Source organism: Dysidea avara, chromosome 4 (assembly GCF_963678975.1).
Source record: "Dysidea avara chromosome 4, odDysAvar1.4, whole genome shotgun sequence".
In the NCBI taxonomy this organism is placed as follows: Eukaryota; Metazoa; Porifera; class Demospongiae; order Dictyoceratida; family Dysideidae; genus Dysidea; species Dysidea avara.
Window position 1 is genome coordinate 10,774,589 of NC_089275.1, and position 27,771 is coordinate 10,802,359.

Genomic DNA, 27,771 nt, shown 5'->3' on the forward strand with positions numbered 1-27,771 from the left:
GTATAGGACTATAGTGGGAAATGCATGGACATGCATGGCAAGGATAAAATGCATGTGCATGTGTGCTGATGAATAAATTTATAGTTACAGCTCAGTAGTAAGCAGATTATTGTGTTGTGTTCTAAGTTTGCTCAGCTAGAAATGCTTGTAAAGACAGCCCATCGTAGCTAGGTGATGGCAAGGCTGAGAAAAGGCATAATACGCATATGGTACGTACCATACGCGTATGTCTATACCGTACGCGTATGGTACGGAAAATCGTACCGTACGCGTATGGTATGTACCATACGCGTATGGTACATACCATACGCGTACGGTACAAAATACGCATATGGTATAGAACAATAATATTACATAATATTAGGCTCATTACAGTAACTATATTACTTAGGTAACGCGTTACATTTGTAAGTAAAGTAACTTAAGTTATATCACCCGTTTTTATAGCGTATTTCGTTATAATACTTAGTTACCACAAAAGTAATAATATTACGTAACGCGTTACTCCCAACACTGAATACAGGTGTACATGAAAGCAATTGAATTATCTGCATGGGTATGCCACTGAGTTTGTAACTTGGAGATTGATTCGATTGTGGGATAACAGCATGAGAAACACATGTCTGTGGTTGCTAGGCAGTCCATCCAGTTAAACTGATGGCTGTATGTTAGGAACTCAGAAGTGAAGTATACCCAGAAGTGTTTTGTTGATAGAAAATATTAATATTTTAAAGATCTGAAATGGTGGCCCTGATATCTATGCTGTGATACACTTATATATAACATGATGCTTTCTTTATATAGCTAAACCAACTGCTAGCTTTTTAGATTTCTAATCGGTACAATGAAACACAAAAACTATAGCCTAACTTGAAGTTATAATCAGTGAAATGATTTATACTGACTTAAGCTTGTTCATAATTCACAATCCTGTAATATAAATGTATGTAAAAAGTGTAGCTAATGATATCATAATGCACTACAGTAGCTACATTCACCACACTTTCTGTCAGTCATCAAACAAGTTGATCATTGATCTTGTTACACATTACACACAAATACACACTCCTGCCCATAAAAATTTGCTCTTAATGGTATGGCTAATTCTGTCACTCATACATGCTTTCACTTGGTTGATCATGCAGGGCTGCCCAGATACTTTAAGGGGCCTCCAGCAGAATTTTGAAGCTGGGGTCTTATAACATGTGTGGGTGAAGTACACTGACTAGGGCCCTACATGGGCAACTTCGTATTTCTAAATAACACATAAATTTTGCATAGGTTGTAAGATGCTATTAAAATAATATAAGTAGTAATCCATACCATGTAGCTATTTGTGAGCCCAACTCACAAATCTCATAAGTTACATACAAATCACATCTAAAGTTATTACCAAAACTGTATTGTCAACATTGTAGAGCACTTCACTACTGGCCATTATTAAACTATGTACTAAATCAGACAATGTCAGTAGTAGCTAGCTATAAGCTAAATAATATCTAAGTCTTGCAAGATACACATGTATGCAATGGTAGTTCATCCATGACTTATGTTTTCTTTACAGCTTACCTGACATAGTCGATATGTAAACAACCATGTTGTATGAAATTTCTGCTATAATATTAGCCATAGCACATTTCCTGGATAATGCTTTCACATGCAGAACCCATACATGCGTGAGCTATCTGGCCTGTCTAAAAAAAACTTTTTGATACTTTGTTCCTAGAGAATATACAGGCATCGTGAGCTACCCATCTAGAAAGGGCCATGCAATATGCAGCTAGCTATATGCAAACACAAGCAGGCGGACAGAAAAGGGAAAGGATATGGCAAGGAAGGTAATAACATAAAACACTGAACAAATAACAGGCTAGCTAACTGAGCACAGTTAGGTACAGTTAAAATCCTTGACTATACTGAGCTGCTACATTAAGACTGACTGTGTTTGTTGTCCCTCGGACCTTTATCTTATCACTTGTGTTGTGACACCTTTGGCTTTGTAATATTTTCACTTTTGCAATATTTTCTCCCCCTCCTGGGCAACGGTGGGGATCGGACATGACAAGCGTCAAATCCACCCACTAGAAACAGATTTTTCTGCATTCTTCAGTTTTAGATACATGTTTCTGACTCCCTATATTTACAGGCCTGGCCTTCTCACAGGTCCCTAGTGGTCAATACCATCCGTTGTTCTCAAAAAGTCTCTTGTCGTGGACGAAACGGTAAAAGCAAGCAGCACGTTCATTCTTTCTATATAGAGCTCACTCGGTGTGCATCAATACGAAGTTTTAACGAAATGCCTATCAGGACACGTGCAGCGGCTAAAAAGGAAATTAGCGTGTCTGACACACTGGTAAGTGACTATATGTTTTGCAACTTATAATTGTGTCGCTCGAGGTATCGCTGTTAATATTAAGGTTGTGTGATGTGATGGGAGAATGCCGAATGCATTGCAAGCCCCACCTGGTGGCTAGTGGTGGGGATATGTCAAGTTCCGTATGTAGTATATATGGGAAATCACTTTTGAAGCAAACCCCTACTCCCACCCACAACCCTGGGGATGCACAATTTCTTCATTCCAGTATCACATGCTGAAGAGACAAAATAAAAATCATCAAACCATTCGAGTTCTGTCAGTTCCTGAAGGTACTTCAAACTCAACCTTTCAGAGCAACTACTGTTTTCTTGGCCACCATGTGGCAAGCGTAATGCGCACCAAATGGTATTAGTGATATTGTAGAGGTTTTAGACACCAACTACCTATGTGTGTGAGTATAATAATATAAGCTGTCTCCCTTCCATTTTAAGCTTAATGTTTGAAATAGGTGCACAGCATTGGCAAACAAATCCCTACTATTCCCCCACATACGGCGGGGCACACAAAATACCAAACAAATCCCCTACCATCTCCCCATGGGCTTGCAATTGATAGGTGCATAGCATTCTGCGTAGAAAGAGAGTCATCAGTATGACATGATTGCACATACTGATACCACATAACACTGTATTTACTTGTTAGCTTTATGCTTTTTCTATCAGTGGTGCCCTAGATCTGCAATTGTGGTTAAAATCTTGAATGGCCAATTTTTTTGCTTGGACCTGTTAAGCGTTTTGTCTAGCATACTTACATCAGTGCATTTCAAAATTTTCATTTGGCCATTGAATTTTGTAATGCAATGAGTACTGCAGTTGGAGATAATCCACAGCAAGCTGCAGCTTGTATAGATGTCACTCCCTTGGATGGGTATTGTGTAAGTAGTCCAGCTAAAAGTGTTTAGCAGTGGTGTGAAGATACTTAACTCCACTGATGTTCTTATGATAGTAGTGCTTCATTATTAAATTGTAAAGGTACTTTAGTAGCTTTCTTGATCACCTGATTTCGCACAAATTGGACTGTTGATTTCTTTATTCCATTTTGATACCATCACAAAAAGCACTAAACTAAAGCAGGGGTAATGAAATATCCACTACATAAATTATGGGCCTTGCAATGAGAGTATGGTGGTCTTCCACTACACTATTCATCACAGGATTTACATACATAAATGTCCGCACCAAAAAGGGTCTAATAAATTGGTGACCAGATTGAATTTTGGGTATCAATATTGTCATTCAAAATTGTTAACAGATTGAGTGGTATTGATACCTAACATAACTGCCTTATGGAAGTGCACCAGACTCTGGATGCTTATAATTTCAAATCAATGAGTCCCTGTTCTAAAATAGTTGTAAATAAAGCATTCTCTCTAGGAAGTCTTTTTATAAGACGCTTTTATACATCAAAGTCTAAGAAATTGCGATGCCATCCAATTTTCTAGATCTACTTTAAATCTTGCCTTTGTCAGGATCCAAGGCTTGTATGTAGAAAATCAAAATTTCAAAAAGTTGCTTAATCCATTGAACCCGGTATTTAGGTTTTGGCGCATGCCTCTATACAAATTAAAATAACTTTGCAAGTATTAACGATAAGAAAGATCCCACAGCCACTACATTACTCACCATGAACTCCACGGCATCAAGTATTGTTGGGTAAATTTTAGGCTTGTGCTATTATGTCCCTTTTTCGCAGATCCGGTCACATATAGTAGTGGTAGTATAACCACCCACTCCATATATGGTGACTATCTATTAGTAGAATGTACTCATGTATTAAACTGAATAGTGTATTAATTGTATGCATGATTGAAGTGAAACAGTTTTCTGGCAAACTTAAGCCAGACATGGTAACAGTTTAAACTTGTAGTTATGTACTTTAAGTCATGTACTTTAAGTCATGTATGCAACTCCAAGCCTGCATTTGTTCATTACATTTACGTATGTTTGCTATAATTTTCACTGTAGTTATATTATTGGGACCATTCAAACTATACTTCGAATTACCCTTGTATTATCGTTATTAGTGGTATAAGGTATAAACAGCATTACAAAGTCAACTATGGTATGCATAAAACTCTAATTTCTTCAAGCAAACTATTGATGTAAGAACCACTGGTAGATACATACGTATGTATGCATGTAGAAATGTGGACTTTAAAAAATTGTTTTGCTGTTTTTATTTTTGACTGCTATGTCTTGAAGGACAATGAATGTTAAAGTGTATAGTATCATTTGAAAGTAGGTTTAGTAGCAAACATTGTGTACCCTGTTATCTTGTTTAGTCTAAATTATGGCTTCAAGAGGAAAAACATGCACACCTGAAGATACACTAGTGGACATTTGATCCCTAATTCAGTCGTGGTGAAGTACAGATTAAATATCCTGTAGTATATCTTCAGGTATAGGCAACCTCCCTTGTTTCACTACTTTTTATTTCTATGATCCCATGGTCCCTAATCGAACTTAAAATTCTTAATATTTCCTGAACTGTTCTGCTCACTGACTGACTTACTGTAGGCGAGACTAATAATACATTTGGGATGAGGTCTAGGATAAAATATTCACTGTTAACCCCAAAGCCTCAAAAATCAGCAAAAATATCTCTCCTCGAAATATTTAGGCTATACGGTACTTACCTGTAGCTCAACTATGGTCCGGGCTAAGGCTATCTAATCAAAAATAGCCAAGCTGTAAAAAAGGTGCGGCCCCCAAAAAGGCTATGGTGAAAAAAGATGTGAAATCCAAGGTGGCGGCCAAGAAATGGCTGTGATGGTAGGTTAATGGTTACATTTTAATAACGACAATTCAGGTGAATTTGGTACCAAAAGCATTGTAAATAATGCTTTTCACTGTTAGAAGTCACTTCAGCCCAACATGTGCCTTTCAACATTAGCATTATGTACAATGCATGCATTGTGAACTTACCATACCTTTGTCCTCGTTTGTGTCTCATTTCTTTTTGTTGATAGAGTATGGAAAGAAATGGGACACAAAGGAGGACATGGTAGAGTAGGTTAATGTGTTAAAGAATAAAACAGAAATCATTCATAGTTTTTATGGCATAATGGGTCGAAAAGTCTGGCTATATTGCTTATTAGCAATTAGCACATAGAGGTGTGTGTGTTTTGTTGTGCAATTAGCCTCATACATCTAGCACCATTTTTCCTTTGATGTGATGTTACTAATGTTAAAGTATGTTAACAGGTGTACTAAAAATCAAGCTACAGTCTGTAGTATGGATCATTACCACAGAAAGTGTAGACGTTAAGGCCAAAATCAATTGTGGGGATCGATTAATACTCATGTGATTAGTATACATGACTTGGATTTGGCCATAAACCACTCAGGCAGAAAGCATTTTGTTATCCTTGCTAGACTATGAGTTGAAAAACGTTAGATTAAAGTGAGAACTAGTGCTATAGCTTATTCAACAAGTGTTTCCGCACATTTTCAAATACGGACCACACACCCCATATAAGCAAACTTACCCATCTATTAGTAAGTTCTGTAGTTATTCCATTAACAATTCAATAGCACTGATTAAAACATTATACTTGTGTAACCAAAATTCTCCGTGATATTTCTAGGATTTGCCCATTCATCATAACCAAACATAGCCAGAACATACCAACTGCTGACCCATAATCAAATCTTTTAGACATGTATGTATTAGATAAAGCACTGTCACTAGTGCTATATGGGAAACATAACACGAAAAGAGTGGACGAGAGACAAATATAGTACGAGGCAAAGCCAAGTGCTATATTTCATCTTGAGACCACTCTTTGAGTGCTATATTCCCATATAGCACGAGCGAAATGCAGTGCTTTATCTGGTATAAAGAGCTGTCAACTTGAGGTACACACAAGACACATGAAACAATTAGAAATTCACAGAGTAGTGTTATCATCGGTAGAATAGACATTGCGCCTGTGTTGCACTGTGTTGCGCCTTCATTAGTCATTTGTGAGTCTAGTCCGTCTTCTCAATAAAAGTTTTTGATTGTGGTACTTTAATAAGCATATTTCCGTGATATTCCTAGGACTCATCCGTATATTTGAACAAAACGTAGTAAGAACATTCGCTGCTGCTGACCACTAGCAACCATCATCGAATCTTCAAGTGTGTCTATAAATTAAATCCAGTGGTTTTGCTCTTACTGGTTGGGTTGACTGGTCAGCCAGCGCAGTCAGACTATCAGCCTACACTGGCTTGGTTGATTGGTTGTACTGACCAGAATGAGTGATTACTCACTCAAAGTAGGCTATCAGCCTACGAAATAGACCTGGCAGTTCTATAACTACCTATAATACCATACCTGTTTCACTGCCCATACAAAAGTCTCAATAGTAGCAGTGAAATTTATCCCGTATTTCACTGACAGCAGTGAAAAAGTTGTAATTGTAATTTCATTGGCTAGAATTTATGTTAACAATGTAGCGCCAATTAGTGTCGACACGTGTTTAGTGTGTTTAGTACATAGTGACAAATTGCGTACATAGCAACGCTAATGCACAGCATGCGTATATGCAGCGAATATGGTATTAACTGGGAACAGCATGGGTAGCAGTGAAATTTGGGATAAATACCACTCTTGTTGTATTGGAAATGGTAAATTTCCAATACAACACTTGTGATATTTATCCCAAATTTCACTGCTACCCATGCTATTACTAGTACATATAGAACACTTGTGCTTGTATGGTGAATATATAGAACACTTTTTTGCTTTGATCCTCCCATGCAAAGTTCTTTATATATATATACTAGTAATAGCATGGATAGCAGTGAAATTTGGGATAAATACCACTAGTGTTGCATTGAAAATGGGTAAAATTTCACAAGGCAAAGCCGAGTGAAATTTCCATTTTCAATGCAACAAGAGTGGTATTTATCCCAGATTTCACTGCTATACCCATGATATTCCCAGTCAATACCATATTCGCTGCATGTATGCAATTTGTCACTATGTACTAAACAGGCGTCAACACTAATTGGTGTCACTATGCACTAAACCTGTGTAATCGTCAACACTAATTGGCGCTACATTGTTAACATAAATTCTAGCCAATATACTAAATCAGGCGGGGGCTAATTAGGTGCTACACCATAATGAACCTACCAAGCATAAAACACCAAACACGAATAGCAGGTGAGTTGTTAGCGAAAACAACAAGCAGCTGCTGTTACACAGTTCAGGTGGAATGTAACCCACCTTTACAACAAATCATAGATAATAGACACCCCTACCTGGATTGGAAGCACATGTATAGTGCCCATACAAAACTACTGTTCTATCCGCGTTTCGCGCCTGAAGTTTTCAAACACTCTTTTTCATTCAAAGATTCTGTTTTACTGTTTGGATACAGCTCAGTTGCTTTAACTAGTAAGTATAGTAGATTGTTTCTTGGGTGGCGATTGGCTTACTACTGGTATAGGCGCTTTCCGTATAAAAAGTATTTGAACATGTTTGTGAAAATGGCGGGGTGAACAAGTTTAGTTTAAGGCTGATGCTTATTACTAACTAATGCTACGTGTACTGGTATGGGTTTCATGGTATATTCGCTCCAGTTTAGTCAAGTATCAACCTTTCACACTTGTCAAAATTCTAGCTAATACACATCAGTACACCCACTATGAATAGGCCAAACCTTATATTCCGTAGTTGTAGGTTTACTACTCACCAGTAAGCAAAACATGTTCTTATAAAATATACTCCCGGTACTGTGTACAGTATAAGGGGCGTGAAGCGCGGATAGATTAGGTGGCGCTTAGAAGTTTCCAATCCAGTATGGGGTGTCTATTATCTATGAACAAATTAACAACCTTGACAACGTGAAAACAAGCACCACTAATAATTATTATTTGTTTCGACTCACCTTACAGCCTGTTACAAACATGGTCTTTTCTTTGTAGATATGGGTTGAACAGCCACGAAACATCGTATGAATGGTAAGCAATAGTGTCTGAATTCGATGGCTTCTTCACTTGGTGCGAACGGTGGAACAAGGAAGTGAATACCCTGTATTAGCTGTAACATGGGGCATTCAGGCTTTTTCCTGATATGACCTGGAGGGACTACATAAGCGATAGTTGTAACATGGGAATGAGGGCTTTGCCTGATATATATGCCCGACAGCCTGCAGGCCCAAGGGTATACATGATGATCTCTAACTTTTCCTTACAGTTAGTATAGTTCCGTTAGTGTTTGTAATTACAGTGTATACAAACTCATGGGGATTAACATTATTTTTGCTAAATGATTTACACATCTGATCCCAGTGTTAACATATTCATATACACAGTATTACTGAAATAACTGCATTTCTTACATTCTGTTGTTTAGGGTACAAAAACTGTACAAACATAAGTAGCTGCTGTCAACTGTGTCTATGATGCAAATACACGTAGTGATATGCGTTACTTGATCTGTTTTGGGTTAGACATTATTTCAGCTGTAGTAAGACAATTACCGCAGTTTCTGTCAGTCAATCATCTGTAATCCTATATGAGTCAAGTGGTTTTGCTCCATTTCCTTTGTTTCATAATAAAATGACGAGTAAATACAATCAGGACATATGGTTATGTACTAATGGTGATTAATACATTAAGGTGGCGCTGAACCGATTTAAGTCCAGCCGCATAAAACAATTTGCTTCAACCCACACGCTAATAATCAATAAACTATTTTAGGGTAGCCCAAAACTTTGCTAGTATACAACTTAATCTATGCCTCAAAAATAGCCTGTGATGCCTTATAGTTTAGCATAAAAAGTTACATGAAATTTCACGCCTTCATTTTACGCCTATATAACTGAAGTTTCTTCAAGTCAAGTCATTTTTTAAAATAACCTGGCCAATGAACAACCTGGCCAATGAACAACCTAGCACTAAGCCAAAACCATTTCTCACCTTGTAGAGCAGTTCTACACTTTCCTTTTTACTGATAACAACATGGAAAGAGGTGAAAATACACACCCGAGGACTACAACATTGCCTGGCAACCCAATCAAACCCCAATTACGAAAAATTGAAGTGTACTATTGTACAGTAATGCTTACTTGATGTCTATACCAAATTTTGATGGCTTGTGGTATATAATTTTGAAGTTATTCAGCGAGAAATGAAACCATATGGCTAGTCAGGGCACGCTCAGTATAAAATCATGCAATGGCAGCTGCATGGTGCAGTTTGCCAGTGAATTAACCGGAGTTGTGACAAGCTAATGTTTTTAAAGCATGAATAATGTTAGTTGTATCAACAACAGTAACTGGGCAGTCTGACAGAGGTGAGCTTGTTCTGTTAGTCCATTGAGATGCTCGGCTGAGCTGTGGTCTATGCATGTCCATGTCACCACAAACATGCTGTCCAATTAACTTTGTATGGCTGCCCTTAATCGGTTCATTAAGAAATTAGGGGAAGTATAATTCACTCCTGGTTGACTGCAGACATTGTTTGCTTAGACAAAACTGATGATTTAGGTATAGTCTGCCATATGTTGTTATGCAACATAAGCATACTGATGTGTTAAGAAACAATCTGCTTGTTGTTGACTTCAGACATTGTTTACTTGGACAAAACTGACTATGGCAAGGCACAACAGTGTTCCATACTTTATCTGAGCTTCAATAGAGATATGACTGCACTACATACAGTATATGAACCTTTGCATGTGGCAGTCAAGGAGTTTTGTGTATGTACATGATCAGTTTGTAGATGGTAGCCATAGTAATGACCACGCAGTTTTTCTGTCTAAAAATAAATAATGGTAACATCTGTTGAAGTAATTGAGACAGTATTTAATGTGATTTGCTTATTCAGTGTTACTAGTGTATCCTCCACCTTGCTAGTACTTCATGTGTACTAGAGTCACGTATCACCTTGTGGCTGTGTTGCACAAAATAAAATTGTAGATGATACACCATATATAGATATCATGTTACTCTTTTCACATATTTCTGGTGCGAAGAGCAACATGATGTATATATATAGTATAATTTCATTTTGTACAGCAACACAGCCACAAAATATGATACGTAGTTTTGGTGTTATACACTATCAAAATCCTGCCTAGTCAGCTTTGTAAGTCATTCATGTGCAACACTGTGAAGAAAAGGACCAATTCTGTGGCCACTTTTACAGGAGGTTATGCTCTGAACTGTATAATATTGTCAGTTTAACTAAGTGACGTTTCAAAAGAAACTCAATCACTCTCTCACAAGGGAACCACTAGTGATCACAGCAAGGAAACAAAAATGGTGAGGTTGCAGATAACGATCAGTTAAGAAGTATCACATAGTTTTATTGTGTTACAATAAAAACAATAGTGACATAATTATACACATGTCATCTTCCTTATAAATGGTGATGTTTGAAAAATGCTACTCTCTCTGCCACAAATCACATATCATATGTAATAAATCATGTGATTGGTCAGCCTTCTAGGCTAGTGTGGTCACCTAGCAATATAGTTGTTGATTCAGTCTTGTAGAGTTTAGCAATGTTGTTACCATGTACAGCATCCTGTAATGACAACATGTGAATGATAGTGGTTTCTAACTACTACAAAGGTCACTGAGCATTATCCAATGCCACACATAATGTACTATGGAGCTATATATTTTTGATTGTGACCATATCAAGTGCTTAGTTTGTTGTTAGCTATCATGCTGGAAAGTGTAGTGGTTTGAGTTGCGTTTGTATACGCAAGTATATGTGCTGGTTCCTGAACTAGAGAAACCAGTTTTGAGCATAACAGGTGGGATAGTTGTGGTAATATGAATCAACCACAGACTTGTAAAAGTGTATGCACAGAAAGTCGAGCCTTACTTCATTATGTTGAAGCTGTTTGGTTTCAATGACAACAAGTTTAATGTATTAGGTGACTTGCTAGCATTGATGTGTTTTTGATGTATTTAGGAGCAATGCATGAAACAAATCAAGCGTCGAAATTCTCCGCCAAATTTAAATAGGCTTCTGGTACTTCATGTTATTGTGGTGCGGTGCATCATTACCATGACACGCTGAGAAAGAATCCCACAATTTTTGTTACGAGATTATGTTAATGATGCGATCAGACAGCTAGTTAAACTCTCAGACAAAAAAATATTTTGCTGGCAATGACACTGACAAACTGTGTGAAAGTGTAATAAGATCTCTTGGGTGTGTCAGATCTTATGCTATATTGTCACTGTCTGGCTACTGACATGGATGACACTAAATATGGTCAGGCCCGTACCCAGGGAGGGGGTTCGGTCGAACCCCCTATTTTAAACTGGAAATTTTATTTTTACTGTAAAACGATCTTTTCAACTATAATCTGTGTTCTAGCATTCATTACACGCATTCCATGGCTTCTACCAGCTGAACCGCGTGTGGCTTCCATAGCGCTTCGAGGTTATCTGTGTACATAGAAACTAGGGCTGAGCGATACTGCCATTTTAGTATCACGATTGATACTAAAGCCACTATTCACGATACTGAATAGTTCACGATACTTACAAATAAGTCAAATCATATCTGGTGCCACATAATGTATTGCTCAGCATTCCTGCAGGAAGTCCTTATAGGTGATAGCAAACTAGCCACTATCATCCTTGTTTACAGTAACAGTTATTGTAACACATGCTTTGAGGTTGTTATGGTGTTCATACCTCTCTGCAGGGGAAACCAGATGCGTGGACTTTATCATTTACAAGGATTCTTAGCCAACTACTGCATAACAAATGGATTTTTAAATGACAGTAATGTACAGGCATGGTATCATGATAGTTAATAACAAAATATCGCGATATCGATACTTAAAAAATATCGCGATATATCGCTAAAACGGTAGTATCGCTCAGCCCTAATAGAAACCACTTTAATGATGCATAAATACAGACAGTGGTTTTCTCTCTATCGCTAAGGGGTTTCTATTATTCTACTTATGGTATCTTAATAAGGCTATCCATCGAGCCATCCTTGACCATACTGCACTGAGAGCTACTATTAATATTATTTCGATTAATTCCAATCGTAATTTGTTAAATATTTTCTAACAAGAGCCCGGAATAGCGATGATGAGCACCAGACTTGATGGACACTGTGACTGATAGACTGTTAACTATAACAACAACTATAACACAAGTAAGCCTGGCTTGTTGCATCCAATGATATGAATTCTAAAGTGTCAAGTGTGTAAGTCTGTCAGTTTTCATATTAACCTTATTGTGGTTATCATCCATGTTTGGATGATAACAGTGCATGCATTTCTGCATTTAAGCAATTTGAGGCTATTCTCTGGAAATTGAATATTAAATATTTCTCAGCGTCTGGGGACCCCCGCATCTGGGATCGCCTACCGCTTCAATTTAGAACCCCCCTTTTGAAATTCCTGCATACGGGCCTGATGGTCACTCCCTCACTGAAGGTGTGAAGGCACAAACTATCATGGTGTGTTTACTGATGGGTAATATGTATTGTTATGTATCTCAAAGAAGCTCAGTGTACATCTCTGACCTTTTCAACTTCCTAAGAACGATTGCTATAAGTGTGAAACTTGCCTCACTTTTCCTTCATAACTGCTTGGCAGTATTGGTTAGACTTAACCAAACCCACAAATGTCTTCAGAGCGGCTCAACAAGTTTCTATGATTTTTTTTGTTATAATTTTCTTCTAACTGACGACTGCCTGACTAATCTCTCCATAACTCAACTATGGATAAGGCTATGGGCTTGAGTTCTTAACTGTTCAATGTCACTTCGGCCCAAGACATGCCTTTTTGTCAACCGCAGCAGTTACAATGCACACATCATGGACCTACCCTTGTCCTTCTTTGTGTCCCATTTCTTTCTCCACTACCACATATGTGTTGATTGGTGTCAATTTGTAGCATGGCTTTAATGCTTTATTTTCCATAGTGTGACTGGATTGATTACAGAGACGCTTCTTGTACTGTTCTTTGCTTGTAATGCTGTATAGCGTGGTGGAACATAGAAGTGAATTGGCCACTTCACAGTTGATAGTCAGAGCACACGTTCAACCGTAATTTTCATAGTAACTGGATTGTTTGCAGAGGCACTTCTAATACTGTTCTTCATTGTAAAGATGTATAACAGGTAGAAAAAGAAGCAGAATGACAAATTCACATTTCAGTGATTAATGATTGGAGCACACATTCAGTCATACAATTACTGTGTCCGGCACCATTCTTTCCTTTGATGTGGTATGCGATGGTAATGAATTGTGTTACTGCAAAAAAAAAAGCGAACAAGTGCTTAAAATTTTTACATTGAGTAGGGATCACAGATAAAAAAAACAATGAAATGAGGGAGGTCATCTACACCTGCTTAGTTCTAGTTCACATTTAATCCGTACTCCATTCATAGCTACTGACAGGGATTAAATGTCAGCTGCTATAGCTGCAGGTGTAGATGACCTCGCCTGTTTTATTGCTTTTTGATCTGTGATCCCTATTAGGGCTGAGCGATAGTACCGTTTTAGCGATATATCGCGATATTTTGAAAGTATCGATATCGCGATATTTTGCTATTATCTATCGTGATACCATGCCTGTACATTACTGTCATTAAAAATCTATTTGTTATGCAGTAGTTGGCTAAGAATCCTTGTAAATGATAAAGTCCACCCATCTGGTTTCCCCTGCAGAGAGGTGTGAACACCATAACAACCTCAAAGCATGTGTTACAATAACTGTTACTGTAAACAAGGATGATGGTGGCTAGTTTGTCACCTATATATAAGGACTTCCTGCAGGAATGCTGAGCAATACATTATGTGGCACCAGCTATGATTGACTTATTTGTAAGTATCGTGAACTATTCAGTATCGTGAATAGTGGCTTTAGTATTGATCGTGATACTAAAATGGCAGTATCGCTCAGCCCTAATCCCTACTCAATGTAAAAATTTCTTACACTTGTTATTAGTATTATGCAGTAATGAATACAAGATAAAACCTTTTTTATTCTAGTTTAGAGTTGTATACTTGTGTCTTGTATTTACATGTTACCCAAACCTGCATACTGTACTTTTGAGTTGTAAATTACTTTTTAATTGATATGTTTAAATATGATCACTGTTGATCCACCACAGCAATGGAATATTGAAACTGAACAGGTGTCAGATCAAACATCACAAGACCCACAGCCAGTTTCTGATTCACATACTGTTAGAAGCAGAACTAAATCAAAGAAGAGCCATCCAAGTACTCTTAAGGAACAAGCTGATGATAATGAACATATTTCAGAAGACATTGTTGACCTCAAGGCTAGTACAAGAACTGAGCTACGAGCAGAACAGCAACTAGTAGAATCATCAGAAGATGATGAGCCTCCTGAACATTTCTCTCTAATGGATGCCAAGAAACAAGTGTTGATAGAAGAAGAACAGAAAAAGCAACATCTTGCAAAGTATAAGCATGTGTGACTGTGCCAGACATATATTATCTTTCCTACATGTCTTGTTGCTTTATATACAAAGTATCCTTGAAGCTGCATGGTAAAACAGTGCGAGTGCTTAGTTAAAATAGAAGAAGCAATGCAGTGGGATACATGTTCAACAGTTGTTGTATGCTGATTTTTCAGTATTCAATGTAACTGTAGTTTTGTTTACCCAATCACTATATAGTAATATTAAAAGGTGCTTGAATTTTCTAAAACATTGAACTACACTATATAATACGTGTACTATAAAAGGACTCTTTAGGATGTTGATATCATGTAATAAGTAAGCAGTCTTGAAATTCACATGCTTTCTGTTTCATGTTGGTAGTGTTCGTAAAGGAATTAAACGCCAGCGACAACAGAGAAATGACAAATATAAGCAACAGAAGGTACGTAAGTTTTTAATGTCATATTCACACTGTTATCTGTGTTACAATTCATGTAAAGGAAGAAAAGCATTTCACCAAACTACCAGATGACATCCTTGCTCAAGTATCTTTAAAGGAGACTCTAAGGTATGATTGTACATGCGTAGGTAGCATTGTTATTAAAACTTTAATATACACTAAGCAATGTGTAATGTAAACATCACTTTGTTTTCATGTATTGTACTCCCTATAGAAGGATATGATGCCTAAACAGAATCATTTACAATGTCATGAAATCACGGTGCATCCTCTTTGATCGTAAATCAGAAAATAATGTGATTGACAATGTAGTTACCTAGTATCAGTCATCCTGATACACCAACCCCTGCATAGAAACTGTGAAATGTATTTTAAAAAGTACATTGCTTAGGGCTTGTAATATGCCATTATGCTTTCCTACAGTAACAGTCAACTGTGAATGAAAAGAATTGAACTTCAACAATAAAAAAATTTAAAAATGCACACATAAGGTAGACTAAAACAAAAAAAAAGGCAGGATTCAAGCCAGGGACCTCATATTGTAGGTTGCATACTTTACCTCTTGGAATATTTGTTCTGTTTGTTAGGAAGGGCTACAAAACCTTCTTGTCTTAAAACTTCATTTAATGTTGGTGGTAGGACTAATGGTCCTTGGGTACAACCTCTGTCCTGGGATAGTGGATGGTTTGGTAAGTGTACTGGTTCTCAGAGACTTACTGCAGTACTTTTAGTATTCTTAAAGTCCTTTCTTTCTTTCTACTGGTACGTATAATACTGTTAACCTACACATAAGCACCGCACTGGTTTCATTTACCAACCAACCAACCAACCAACCCCCTAATGGCCTGTCCCTATTTACCAGTGCCATAGAAAGGTGAGTCTTTGGTGACCCTTTCTCCCAAACCAACCCTCTTAGTGGGAAACCTGCAAACAGATAACTGTATTATGTATATGGTACAACATAGCAACTACTATTGGTTTAGCAACATATGATCCACTTTAAAGCTCTAAGTAAAGAAAGAATGCATTCTGTTGCCATTTTGTTGCCATGCATTACGTAAGTAGATGATTCAATGTTTTTTTTTGTAAGCCGTATTTTACGACGACAGCAAATAATATACCACACATACATATAGTCTGGTAGCAGCAAACAGTAGACATCAGCAGCAGTAAGCTGGATAAGGTGATGCTGTGTAGGGGATTTACTTCTTGCAACATTAGAGAACAAAATGTGTATAGCATAGTGTGGCTTCCTACGAACTAGCTACAAACATGCATCCCATTATGGCACAGTAGTTGTTAACTATAACCATTCCTAATATGGAGTGTAGAACAACATTCTTTTGTCAATTAAAGAAGCCGTATGATGTTTTACGCTTTTGGATCTTGCCTTCTGTGTTGCAAGCAGTAATTACCCTTGTATTACTTAGTAGTGACTTACGTAAGTGTTCTCAGTAGTAAAATGTTGATCATTGCTTATCCCATAGTTCTACTACACTATGGAGACATCCCTCATACTGTATGTTACATACAGTAACACAAATACATGCTATCTCTATAGTGTATATTTACATTTGCAATTTTATGAAATTTTATGTGTAGACACATCACACCTTGCTACGAAACCTTCCAAATAGGACATTTTTCATGTTGTATACTGTGTTTGAAAGGGAGTGAGACTTCCTGATCTACTTATAGCCATTTGTACTTAGATAGCAACCATTTTTTAGGACATACATATGGGTGTATAAGTTAATAGCAGTAAATTTAACTACGTATACGTACATGCAAGGCCGTAATAATGCACCCATGTGATGCTGAAATTTACAGGTTTTGTAGCTGATGTTTAATGGATATGCTTATATACATGGTTAATATTTAGCATTACAGTGTTCATATGTACATAAGATTAATGGCTGTGTAGTAGGCTTTGTAATAATGGTTACCAAACTCTTAAAGAAGGGTGTAACTCCTATTAAATAATTGCTCCCAGTTTACAATGATGATATGTATGTAATTGTACGATTTGGAATTGTATCATACAGCTAAATAAAGTCTTATTCAACTCCTATCATATGTACGGTACAGTGCACAAAAAAGTAACGAAAAAGTTGAGGGGGTTCATGAAGTCTGTTAGGCTGCCAACAGATTTTGTAATGCTTACAATTTGTAAGCGAAAGAATAGCAAAAGGCTTGAAAGACTCGCATGACTGTAGATTGTGTGTTTTTGTAGGGTTTATGAAGCCACACTCTTAACAAGAAACAGGATCAATTAGTGGTCATTTAATGCAAGGCTGTTGATGTGATCTGTTGCTAGGTTACACATGCACAATGACACAGTTAGATAAACCAGTAAACCATTATGACATATAGTATGATTCGATTAGTATATACTAGACAGATGCTAACAACATCATGGGGTGAGGCAAGTCGCATAGTATAGTATTTGTGCATGGTTGAAGATTAGCCATACATATGCTGTGTTGTGAAGAATGAGCAAGATTGTCAAAATTGAATAGATAATTTGTTAGTATAGCTATAGGGCAAAATATGTAGTACATATTTCTGACACACTTAACTTGCAACGAATCCATATGTTCATGAAAATTCTGTCATTTTAGCAATGACACTTTGTTAATTAAACCATGGAAACTATGCAGTGTTGGTGGCACTAGTGTCATGATCTATTTGAGTACCACTACCACTTTGAGCGTCACTCAGTACTACATACCTTGAGTGTCCAGTTGGGGATTAGCATTCTAAACTGTTCTTTGCTGTTGTAAGATGAATTGTTGTTCTGTAGATAAGTGATCTCTCCTGTACCTGTCATACTTTTGTCTCGTAGCTCCTCTTAATTCCGGCTGTTCTGGCATTTCTGTTTGTCTGTTATGTCTGTCACATTTCCTTCTTCTTGCTTGCTCTTCTCAATTCTGCTTATTCTGGTGTTTCTCTTTCCATTCGCAATCTATTAAGTTCTCTGCTAGACGCCTACGGAGTGATTCAGCTCTATCATCTGTGTCGTCCATTTAGACAATGCACAAGAAAAAAAGAAATACGCACATACCAGCCTTATGTGGAGCGTCAGTAAACATGCTGGTTATTGTTGGCGTAATGTACGTAGATATCAGTCTAATATATGGGAACATTTGTATCTTATCTGTATTTTTTTATTTATTATTTTTGTAGTTGTCCTTGAGTGAGACGTATGTTCGCTAGTGTGGGGCTTGTTCAGGCTCACCCCAATATATCACACATTCACTAGGTGCAAGGTTTTGCGAACTGGTCACATTCGTAGGTTGTACAAACAAGCCAAATAGGCTTTACAAACTTTATGCAACCTGATTGCTAAGCCCTGTTGCAAATCGATGCAACTGCTCGTTACTTTTTTGTGCAGTGTACTGTAGTTGACGGACATAGTAGCTATAATACATAATACCTTTGTTGAATGTAGGAAGAAAAGGAAAGGGTTACCAGTGAAAACTGTGAAGAGAAAGAAAGCATGTAAGCACCCACATGCATCATGTTAAGTACTGGTATTGCTTCTGCTTGTACTGCTGTAATGACTACACACAGAAGTGTTAATGAGGTAGTGTATAAGGCTAATGAGCAAGTAAGTAAAACCCACTAACTGTTGATTATTGATTTACGTCTGGTTGTACTTGACAATGTCTTTTTAAATTTATTTAACAAGTTCCCATATGTTAATGAACACATTTGTACCTAGAAATTTTTGTTTGTGGCAAAGCATGTACTAGTCACTAATAAAGTCATACCCCAAGCAGAGAATTTTACTCCATCTGTATCATTTTTTTCCTATGCTAGAAACTTTTACGTAGAGCAGAAAAGCATGTTTGTTATTAGTGTTTTAATGTCTTTTCTTGTCTGCAGGTTTGGTATGATAGTAAATAACAAACTCCATTTAGAGTAAGAACTTGTATCCTGTCCCTATCATATCTTCTTACTATATCCCAAACAAAGTATAAGCTCAATACTGTCACAAAACATTCACAAGTGGCAATCACAAGTCCACCCTGCTTCGTTTTTAGTGACCACTTGTACCCTGTCCCTATCATATGCTCTTTGGATATTCCCAATAAGTCTTGTAATTGATAAAGTTTATTAAATACAATAAGTATAAGGAATTTTAAATAAAAAGTGGTGAAATAGGGGAGATTGCCTACACCTGAAGATATGCTAGTGGACATTTAATCTTAATTCAGTCAATACCCATGACTGAATTAGGGATTAAATATCCACTAGTATACCTTCAAGTGTAGGCGACCTCCACTACTTTTTATTTCTATGATCCCTAATCAAACTTAAAATTCTTAATTTTTCCTTATACTTGTTTGTTTACTTTTTCTATAACATTAATTATGACTGGTGAACCCACGTATACTGCATTAGAGCGGAAAGAATGGTGCCATGCAGGCTTATTGTTTTCATCTGAACACAAATATTATATAGTTTAGCAACACTTGCACCACATTATTTGATAAGTGTTGTCATCAGTAAAGTAATAGCAGAGGGCTATATATATACACAGTATGGCATAACCAATCTTAGTCCATGTTTGCAAGCCTCTGTACTCTGCCCCTATCATATTTTCTAAGTAAGTTTTGTAAAGGTGGTGATGGAATTAGCACAATATTCAGTTGCAACTTTATAAATAGTGAATGCCTAAAGTAGCAAAATTGTTTGATCTGTGACAAAGCATATACGTACGTACACTGCAACATCATTTTTCATAGGTTGATCCACCTAGCTATATAGTTGTAAAACACGTTTTCTGTATTTTCCCAATGTACTCTTTTATGCTCTCAACAGCCATATCAAGTGTGACATGCTGAGTGAAAACCCACCATGTTTTCACCTTCTGAAATTACTCTCCATTACATCATGGGTATCCCAGAATTCTCATGTTACTTTTGTAAAGGGATCCCCTATCACTGATTATCCTGCCTGTGTAGAGTATCCCATGATTCTTTCCTCTCCAAATAAGAGGTGCTTTTCATTCATATCCTGGGAGTATCCCAGAGGATATCCTACCAGAATGGCCAAATGACAGTTGTCATCCTGCCATATAGTCCTGTATATATCCAAGTATTCCACAATCAAAGCAATACTAAATTAGGGTATCTGGATGAATGCAGGATTGTTTTAGACACATTAATGGTGATCCCAGAATAGCTATAGAATAAGTCTGGCAACACTAGACAACTAGAATTACTTCTCTGTTATGAAAGAGTGAAGTATTGAAGTTGTGCGTATAGGATTTTTACAGCAATAATAGTATTACTGCTCACAACTACAACAGTCTATGACGACAGAACTAAACTCAGTATATTAGCCATGCACTGGAGAATCCATCAAGGTATAGTTAATTCTTTCCATACAACCACTTGTGTGCATCAATAAGATGACTTATTTCTACTGCATCGTAAACAAACACATGAAATATTTTAGTACTTATATATCAATTCAAGTATTGTACTTTACTGTGTATACTGTAACAATTTAAGCCTTACAAATGTCCACATGGCGTACTTTGAGATAATAAGTCACTCTCCAGAGCTCGTATGGATATATATATATATATACATGAAACTGACAAGGAGAAAGTATCCCGACCGTCTGGCAGGCTCCTGTAAGCGTTCGAGCATTAATCGGATGGCTGCAGGTTCAAGATTGCCCAGGTCCAGTCATGGATTTTTTCTCCTTTCTCCACCTATTCAAACATACTTTATGTAACAACTTTAAACAGGCTGTGGGACCAGATGTCCTACAGACCTTTAGCACTTGTGCTGCAAAGCCTTAATAAATAAATAAAAATTAATTGTGTGTAGCTTTTGTTTCCCCATGCATTTCAATGAATGTAATTTTGCAAACATGGCTATTGGCCTGAAATGGAAGTGTTACATATTGGCTGTAACATGAGCACTTGGGATTTGTCTGATACATATGTATGCCCACAGCCCTCAGGTTGCACAACTATTACTTATTAAACTGTTTAACAACAAGTTATTCACTTAAAATTTTGGTATGTAACAATTACAGCAGGTCACAAATGTCTTCACACGTTTTTTGGCTTTTTTTTTTAATTTTAAGTTACTCATTTTGATTAACATTAATCCATTCATGATTTATTCTTTTACTGATGAACAGTCATATTGACATGTAAGGTGTACTTGCTTACCAAACTGCTGTACTGAAGTACACCTGTAGCACTCTCATTAAATTTACTTACGTATACAGTTTGATCAATTTACAGAGTATCTGTTGTAAGTACATAGCACATCCAGGTATTATAACAAAATTGATAATTTCTACAAGGTTGGGTCTGATTTTTGCAGTGTGCATTCTTCTGTTTGCCTAAGAGCAAACATACGTATATGGTTTCACACTCAAAACTGGATTTTCTTAGAATGTAAAATTTTAAAAATAACCACATGCTTGTTTGTGTTAATACATTATGTATATACATGTTGATATGGAAATGTTACATTGACAGGTGCTACTCAACTAGATCAAACCAGTAGAGATCAACATATTACTCTGAATGAAACTGCTGTTCCATCAACAGCTAGTTGTGACACAGCTGTAGAGTTCCTTCGTAATAGTTGCTATGGCAGCAGACACAATAGAGAGTCTGGTATGTACCAATGCATAACCAACTACATAAAGGCTACAGTTGTAGCTACTTGTACATATGTAAAGGGTCATACTGAGCATCAAAATCACTATTATTCTTTTGCTTTTACAGATTCCTAACAAATTGTACATTGATAAATCTCATAAAACATTAACTGCATGAGCAAGTATGTCCAAATCTGTTCACCTTGTGTAATTTTCTAAACAATTGCAAAGCATCTTCATTTTGCAGTAAAATTATGGGTTAACGGTACGTAATTTCTGCATCAAATTACATGTGTATTGTACTTCTGTATCACGTTTGTTAATACATAGCATCTCTACCTGTTTCTGTAATCAGATGCAACATACGCTATCACAAATCTAAGCATGTAAAAATGCACGTTGCATGTTTCTGATATAGCAGTGCTATGTGTATATACGTAACACCAATGATGACTAATCTAAAATCATGTCTGCGTTATCAAGTAATCATGTGCAGTGAAGCACTACTAGACCATACAACATCTGATACATTTTTATACCAGGTCTTTGTTATAGGTCTCCAAGCAGCCATTAAGAATTTCAACATCTACAAAATGTTTGACAATAGCATGAACATATGTGACCGGATTTGCAAAAAGGGGTCTTCCAATTCTATAAACGTGGAGGACCATAACTTAGCAAGCAAGAAACATATTAACCTGAAATTTTCTCCATCCACTAAGCTATGTTGGTGCTCACTACTGACTAAATTTTAAGTCAAAAACCTTTCCAATCTGAAGTTATGAGTTGTTAAAGTTGGTAAATTGGATGTGTGTGGAAGACCCCTTTTGTAAATCTGGTCACATATGATGTAACTCAATACCATGTAACAATTATTAGTAGCAACTGTAGTAGTTTATCAGTTTTTCTTGAAGGTAGACATGTGCTGTGTTCAATTGCTACAAACGTGTAGCATGCCTATAAGGAAGTGGCCATGCACCAGCTGAGTTAAGTATTTCATCTGTGTTTCTGTGCTTAATAACATTTGTTGCAGTCTCAAATGCATGAGTATTAATTTGTATTTGGCAGTATTAAATGCAAATTATTATGTATTTGTTGTATATATGGTTTGGAAGCTGGTTGTATTTGTATTTAGATACTTTCTTAATGCATTTAAATACTTCAAATATACTCTGACCAAAAGGAGGTTATATATAAAATCAAATGATTACTTGATCATTATGAGTATCAGCTATGGTTGGGCATAGCTAGTATAAACTCTATACACACACAAGAAACATGCTCACGTTCATGTGAGACATTATCAAAAGAAATTATGAAAGTGTATGTACACAAGGTCTATAGCTAGCTGTGCTATAATGTAAACAAATGCTGCTTGCATGACATGCAAATTGATACTCTTAACTATATGCTATTCTATAACTTTGTAGCTCTGGTCTTCTTCACAGTATCCATTGGTGACGATTGTCATAGTTGAATATCATGTGACATCAAAATCAGTGAACCTGGGATAAAAATCAAATATAAAAACAATTCATCAATTACCAGTAGACTAAAACGCGCTTGACATTTAGTGTACTCTACTCTGATCTGGCACAAGAGCTCCATTTTGAAAATCCCTAAAAAAAAATTAAACCACACGTCACCTTGCGTGTCAGGTGCATCTACTTGAGGTACGAAAGGGACTTTCCAAGGGATCCCCCAGATACTCCACATGATGCCAATCAATTGGATTCAGGTCTTTGTCAAACTTTTTTGCAGTCATGATTCAATAATGTGGTGCATGCACTATTATAGTATAGACTGTCACAGGGTTGTTTGTACGCTGCCATGAATCTAGTGTAGCGTAACTAGCATTGAGCTAGCTACTTGTGAGATAGTTGATGATGGCCAGGCAAGGAGTTGTGATGGTGAGGCAAATGCCCACTCATGCCCAGTCTTGTACAATCAATAGTGTGTGCATACTTACAGCTAACATCTTACAACTTAATAACAGTATATACAAAATTACATTATGTACGTAGGCAATAACATGGTTGAGTCACTTGTCAAGTGCAACATAGCATTTTAAAAATTGAATTTAAAGTACTTTGAAAAGTATTTGTATTTTAATACTTTGTGTATTGTATTTAACCCCAAGTCTGGAACTTACAGTAAAGCATTTTGTTCTAGTCGTCAATTTCGTTGTTAGTTTTTAAGAGATTTCCTTACAGCTTTAGCACATCTCTTTGAACAGTGTTAATTTCCTATTACACACCTATATCATACTTACTGTATATTAGGGATCATGGAAGTTTGCACTTTCTCACAAAAATAATTTTGACCAGAAACCAACCTCATAATACTTAGATGGTACCTTGGCAGTATTGGTTAGTTATAACCAAGCACGAAAATGTCTTCAGTATGAACCTTTCCGATAGATTTATTCAGTGGGATTTTCTACTGACTGCCTGGCTGATGCCTTAAGACAAGCGTAACTCAACAGTTAACTCTACGGGCTTGATTATTTCACTGTTCGACGTCGCTTCAGCCCGACAGGTGCCTATTAGGCATACTGTAGTACGTACAATGCATGCTTCATGGACTTACCTGTGTCTTCCTTTGTGTCCCATTTATCTTTCCTGACAGTGCAAGGTGTTGATTTGCAGTAGCGCTGCATGATGGCTTCCCTACATTTGTAATGGCCAAGTTTTCCATTGTGACTGGATTGATTGCAGAGGCACTTCTCATACTGTTCTTTTGCTTGTAATGCTGCGTAACGGGCTGAACATAGCTGAAAACTAATTGTAGTGGCCACTTGGCACTGTTCAGTAATTGGCATGCATTCAGACGAAAGCAATAAGTCTGGCACCATTCCTTCTTTTAATGCAGTATGTGCATGTTCACCAGTCATTATGTTACAAAAAAAAGTAAACATTTTAAAGGAAAACTTAGGAATGTTAAGGATCATAGAAAAAAGTAGTCAAACAAGGAAGGTTTCCTACATCCGAAGATATACTAGTAGACATTTAATCCTACTTTAGTCTATACCCATGAATAAATTAGGGATTAAATGTCCACTAGTATACCTTCAAGTGTAGACAACCTGTTTCCCTACTTTTTATTTCTATGATCTCTAATCAAACTTAAAATTCCTTGCACTTGTACTGCATACCTGAAGTTCAGCTACATAACTACGCAATTTATTTACATTAGCTAGGGGTCTTGCAACACTTAGAAGCTTTCTCATAGAGCCATATTCTCCATGAAGCCATACATTCATGATTTCTGTGTCCTATAAAAGGACTTGTTGGAATGCAGTGTACATCAGACACCGGCAAGATTCTGAAATTGTCATTGCTGCTTAACTGTGTGTACTACAACTAGTCAGTGGTACTATCTTGCTGATCTGAAGGTATGACTGTAACAGCTTATATAGCTAGATCACTATAGAGTTAGCTGGCATCTAGTGCATATTCCTTACAGTTCAAAAATGAAGTATCTAATTCTTGCACTAATCTTTGGCTGTGTTATATTCCAAGATGTTTCTGGTGTTGCTAGAGTTAAAAGGTCTGCTGATGAAAATTTACGTGACCCAGGAACTTACATTGTCCACTTTGAGGACAGTACAACTGATGCACAGCTACATCACTTTGTTAAACAACTGAATAGGAGGTCCAATAGTAGGACAAAGTTTGAAGCAGAGATAATCTCAGAATATCCTAATATCAAATGCTTAACAGCAAAGTTGTCAGAAAAAGCTTTAAAATGGGTGAGAATGATTACGTAGCTATACCACATAGAGTTACGTTAACAATTCAGTACTATAAAATTTGATCTCTCCTTGATGAACTAATGTGTGTATGTGAACGTAGGAAAAGCAGAAATGTACTGGGATTAAAATAATGGATAGCATTACTGTACTCTGTGGTATTGTATTCATTAATAGTAGAATCCATTGCTCACATTTTTGACTCCACTGTTTACATACTGTATATGCATTTGCCAGTACTACAGCATGATTGGTCTTTATGTGCAGGTTACACGTCACAAAATGGTTTTGGAAGTAAAGGAAAATGAATATGTTATATTTGTATCTGAAACTGATTCTCTTATGTCTGCCAAGCCAGGATGGCACTTGGATAGAGTAGACCAACAGGCATTGCCACTGGATCAGAAGTACACTGCTAGCCAATACACTGGGAAATCAGTTGATGTATATGTACTTGACACTGGTATTCACTATAATCACAGTGTATTCAATGGTAGAGCTCACTATCCAGGCTGTGATCCAATTGACAAGATAGACAATGAAACACGTGAAGGGGAAGACTGCAATGGTCATGGAACTCATGTAGCTGGTCTTGTTGGTGGAAATGGTACTGGACTAGCCACTAGTGTGACTTTGTTTTCTGTTAGAGTAGCAAACTGCAAAGGCCGAGCTTCTGAGGCATCTCTCCTTGATGGACTAATGTGTGTACGTGAACATAGAAAAAGCAGAAATGGAACCCGAGCAATCATTAACATGTCTCTTGCTGGAAGTGCAATAATGGATAGCATTAGCAAATTTGTGAAAGAAGTAATAGCTGATGGTGTAGTAGTCACAGCTTCTGCTGGGAATGGTCGTGATGACTTTAAGAGACTAAATTATGACTCCTGTAAAGTTTATCCAGCAGGTTACAATGGTGTTATCAATGTAGGTGCTACTGACATGAATGATAATGCATTGATGGGTGAATTTGAAGGTAGAAGTTTAATCACCAACATGGGATCATGTGTAGATGTGTTTGCTCCTGGCTATAGCATCCTCAGTAGTGACATATGTATCCCTAACAGTTTCTGCTACAATCTTACAGCTAATGACGGAGATGAATGTAATACATATCAAAGATTTCGATCAGGGACTTCTCAGAGTTCTCCAATAGTCACTGGAGCTGTTGCCCTACTACTGGAGAAATGCCCACATATAACCAATACAGAAATTAGAAACATGTTAAGAACCTATCTGTCCAGAGGGAGAGTCCAATTCTGTAAAGCATACGGATTCCTGAGTGAATACACTACTCTGACAGCTGTCATTGATGTTGTTGGCACTACGCTTAATCGTTTACTGTTCATAGGAGGTTTACCTCATATATATTGTGAAGAGTTTCATGGCCAACCATTAATTACATCAATCAATTATTAGATTTTTTGTAATTTACACTACTTTAAGCAGGCACCTTTACTTGTACAAACATGTTACATAACTCATAAAGTAGATATTTATGTTGTCTCCAATGTAAACTGCTTATCAAATTATGATCAATAATAATTGGATGATGTTTTGTCAGTGTAGGATTTTCAATTGTCTATCAAACAATTACTTGCTAAGCAATGCTCTTAGTCAAGGCATTGAAGACTTACAGCAACATACCATTGACATGTAATATAGTATTGTACAGCTTCCCTCTTTAGTTCCAAAGAATGTGTGAGCCACTAACTCAAAAATTATATCCCATTGTCAGTTTGTATACACTAGCTTATGTACGTTGCCTTAATTATAAATTAAGTACTTCAAACTGTTATGGCTCTATGAAATTAGCAAACCATAGCAATACAATTTCCAAGAGTTCACAATAGCTCTTGGTCAAACTGATTAAACTACATGTATACACATTATGAAGCTAGATAGGTAAGGGACAAGGATGAATGTGTTTTAACAACGCTGCTATAGAAGCCATAATGAATGTAAATGTAGTCCGTAGCTTTTCTTTATGTGATATTTGTGTTTGTGTACATAGCGCAACTGATGGAGGGAAGAAGATACAAATATGCTGCACCACCTTGTTTTACCACCACTCACTGACTGACCATAATCAATAATGTATTATTGAATTTGATAAATAATTTTTGTTACGTATTTAATGATGAACATGAATTGAGTAA

The 27,771-nt window shown here is 36.8% G+C and overlaps 2 protein-coding genes across 3 annotated transcripts; both read left to right on the forward strand.

Annotated features, from left to right (window-relative positions):
• The first annotated feature begins 2,262 nt into the window (after nt 1-2,262).
• Nucleotides 2,263-27,771, forward strand: LOC136253183 (uncharacterized). The gene is made up of 7 exons (XM_066045809.1): nt 2,263-2,353; nt 14,472-14,788; nt 15,150-15,210; nt 15,269-15,336; nt 18,680-18,729; nt 21,740-21,880; nt 27,627-27,771. The coding sequence occupies exons 1-7, from the start codon at nt 2,297-2,299 to the stop codon at nt 27,689-27,691; spliced, it is 759 nt and encodes a 252-aa protein (XP_065901881.1). The 5' UTR covers nt 2,263-2,296; the 3' UTR covers nt 27,692-27,771.
• LOC136253182 (extracellular serine proteinase-like) lies at nt 21,899-27,620 on the forward strand. 2 transcript variants are annotated; one of them, XM_066045808.1, is made up of 3 exons: nt 21,899-25,258; nt 25,330-25,615; nt 25,883-27,620. In XM_066045808.1, exons 2-3 carry the CDS (start codon nt 25,337-25,339, stop codon nt 27,029-27,031), a joined length of 1,428 nt encoding a protein of 475 aa, XP_065901880.1. In that variant the 5' UTR covers nt 21,899-25,258; nt 25,330-25,336; the 3' UTR covers nt 27,032-27,620. The 2 variants fall into 2 exon arrangements, with proteins under 2 accessions (XP_065901880.1, XP_065901879.1); XM_066045807.1 differs by having other exon boundaries at nt 21,899-25,615.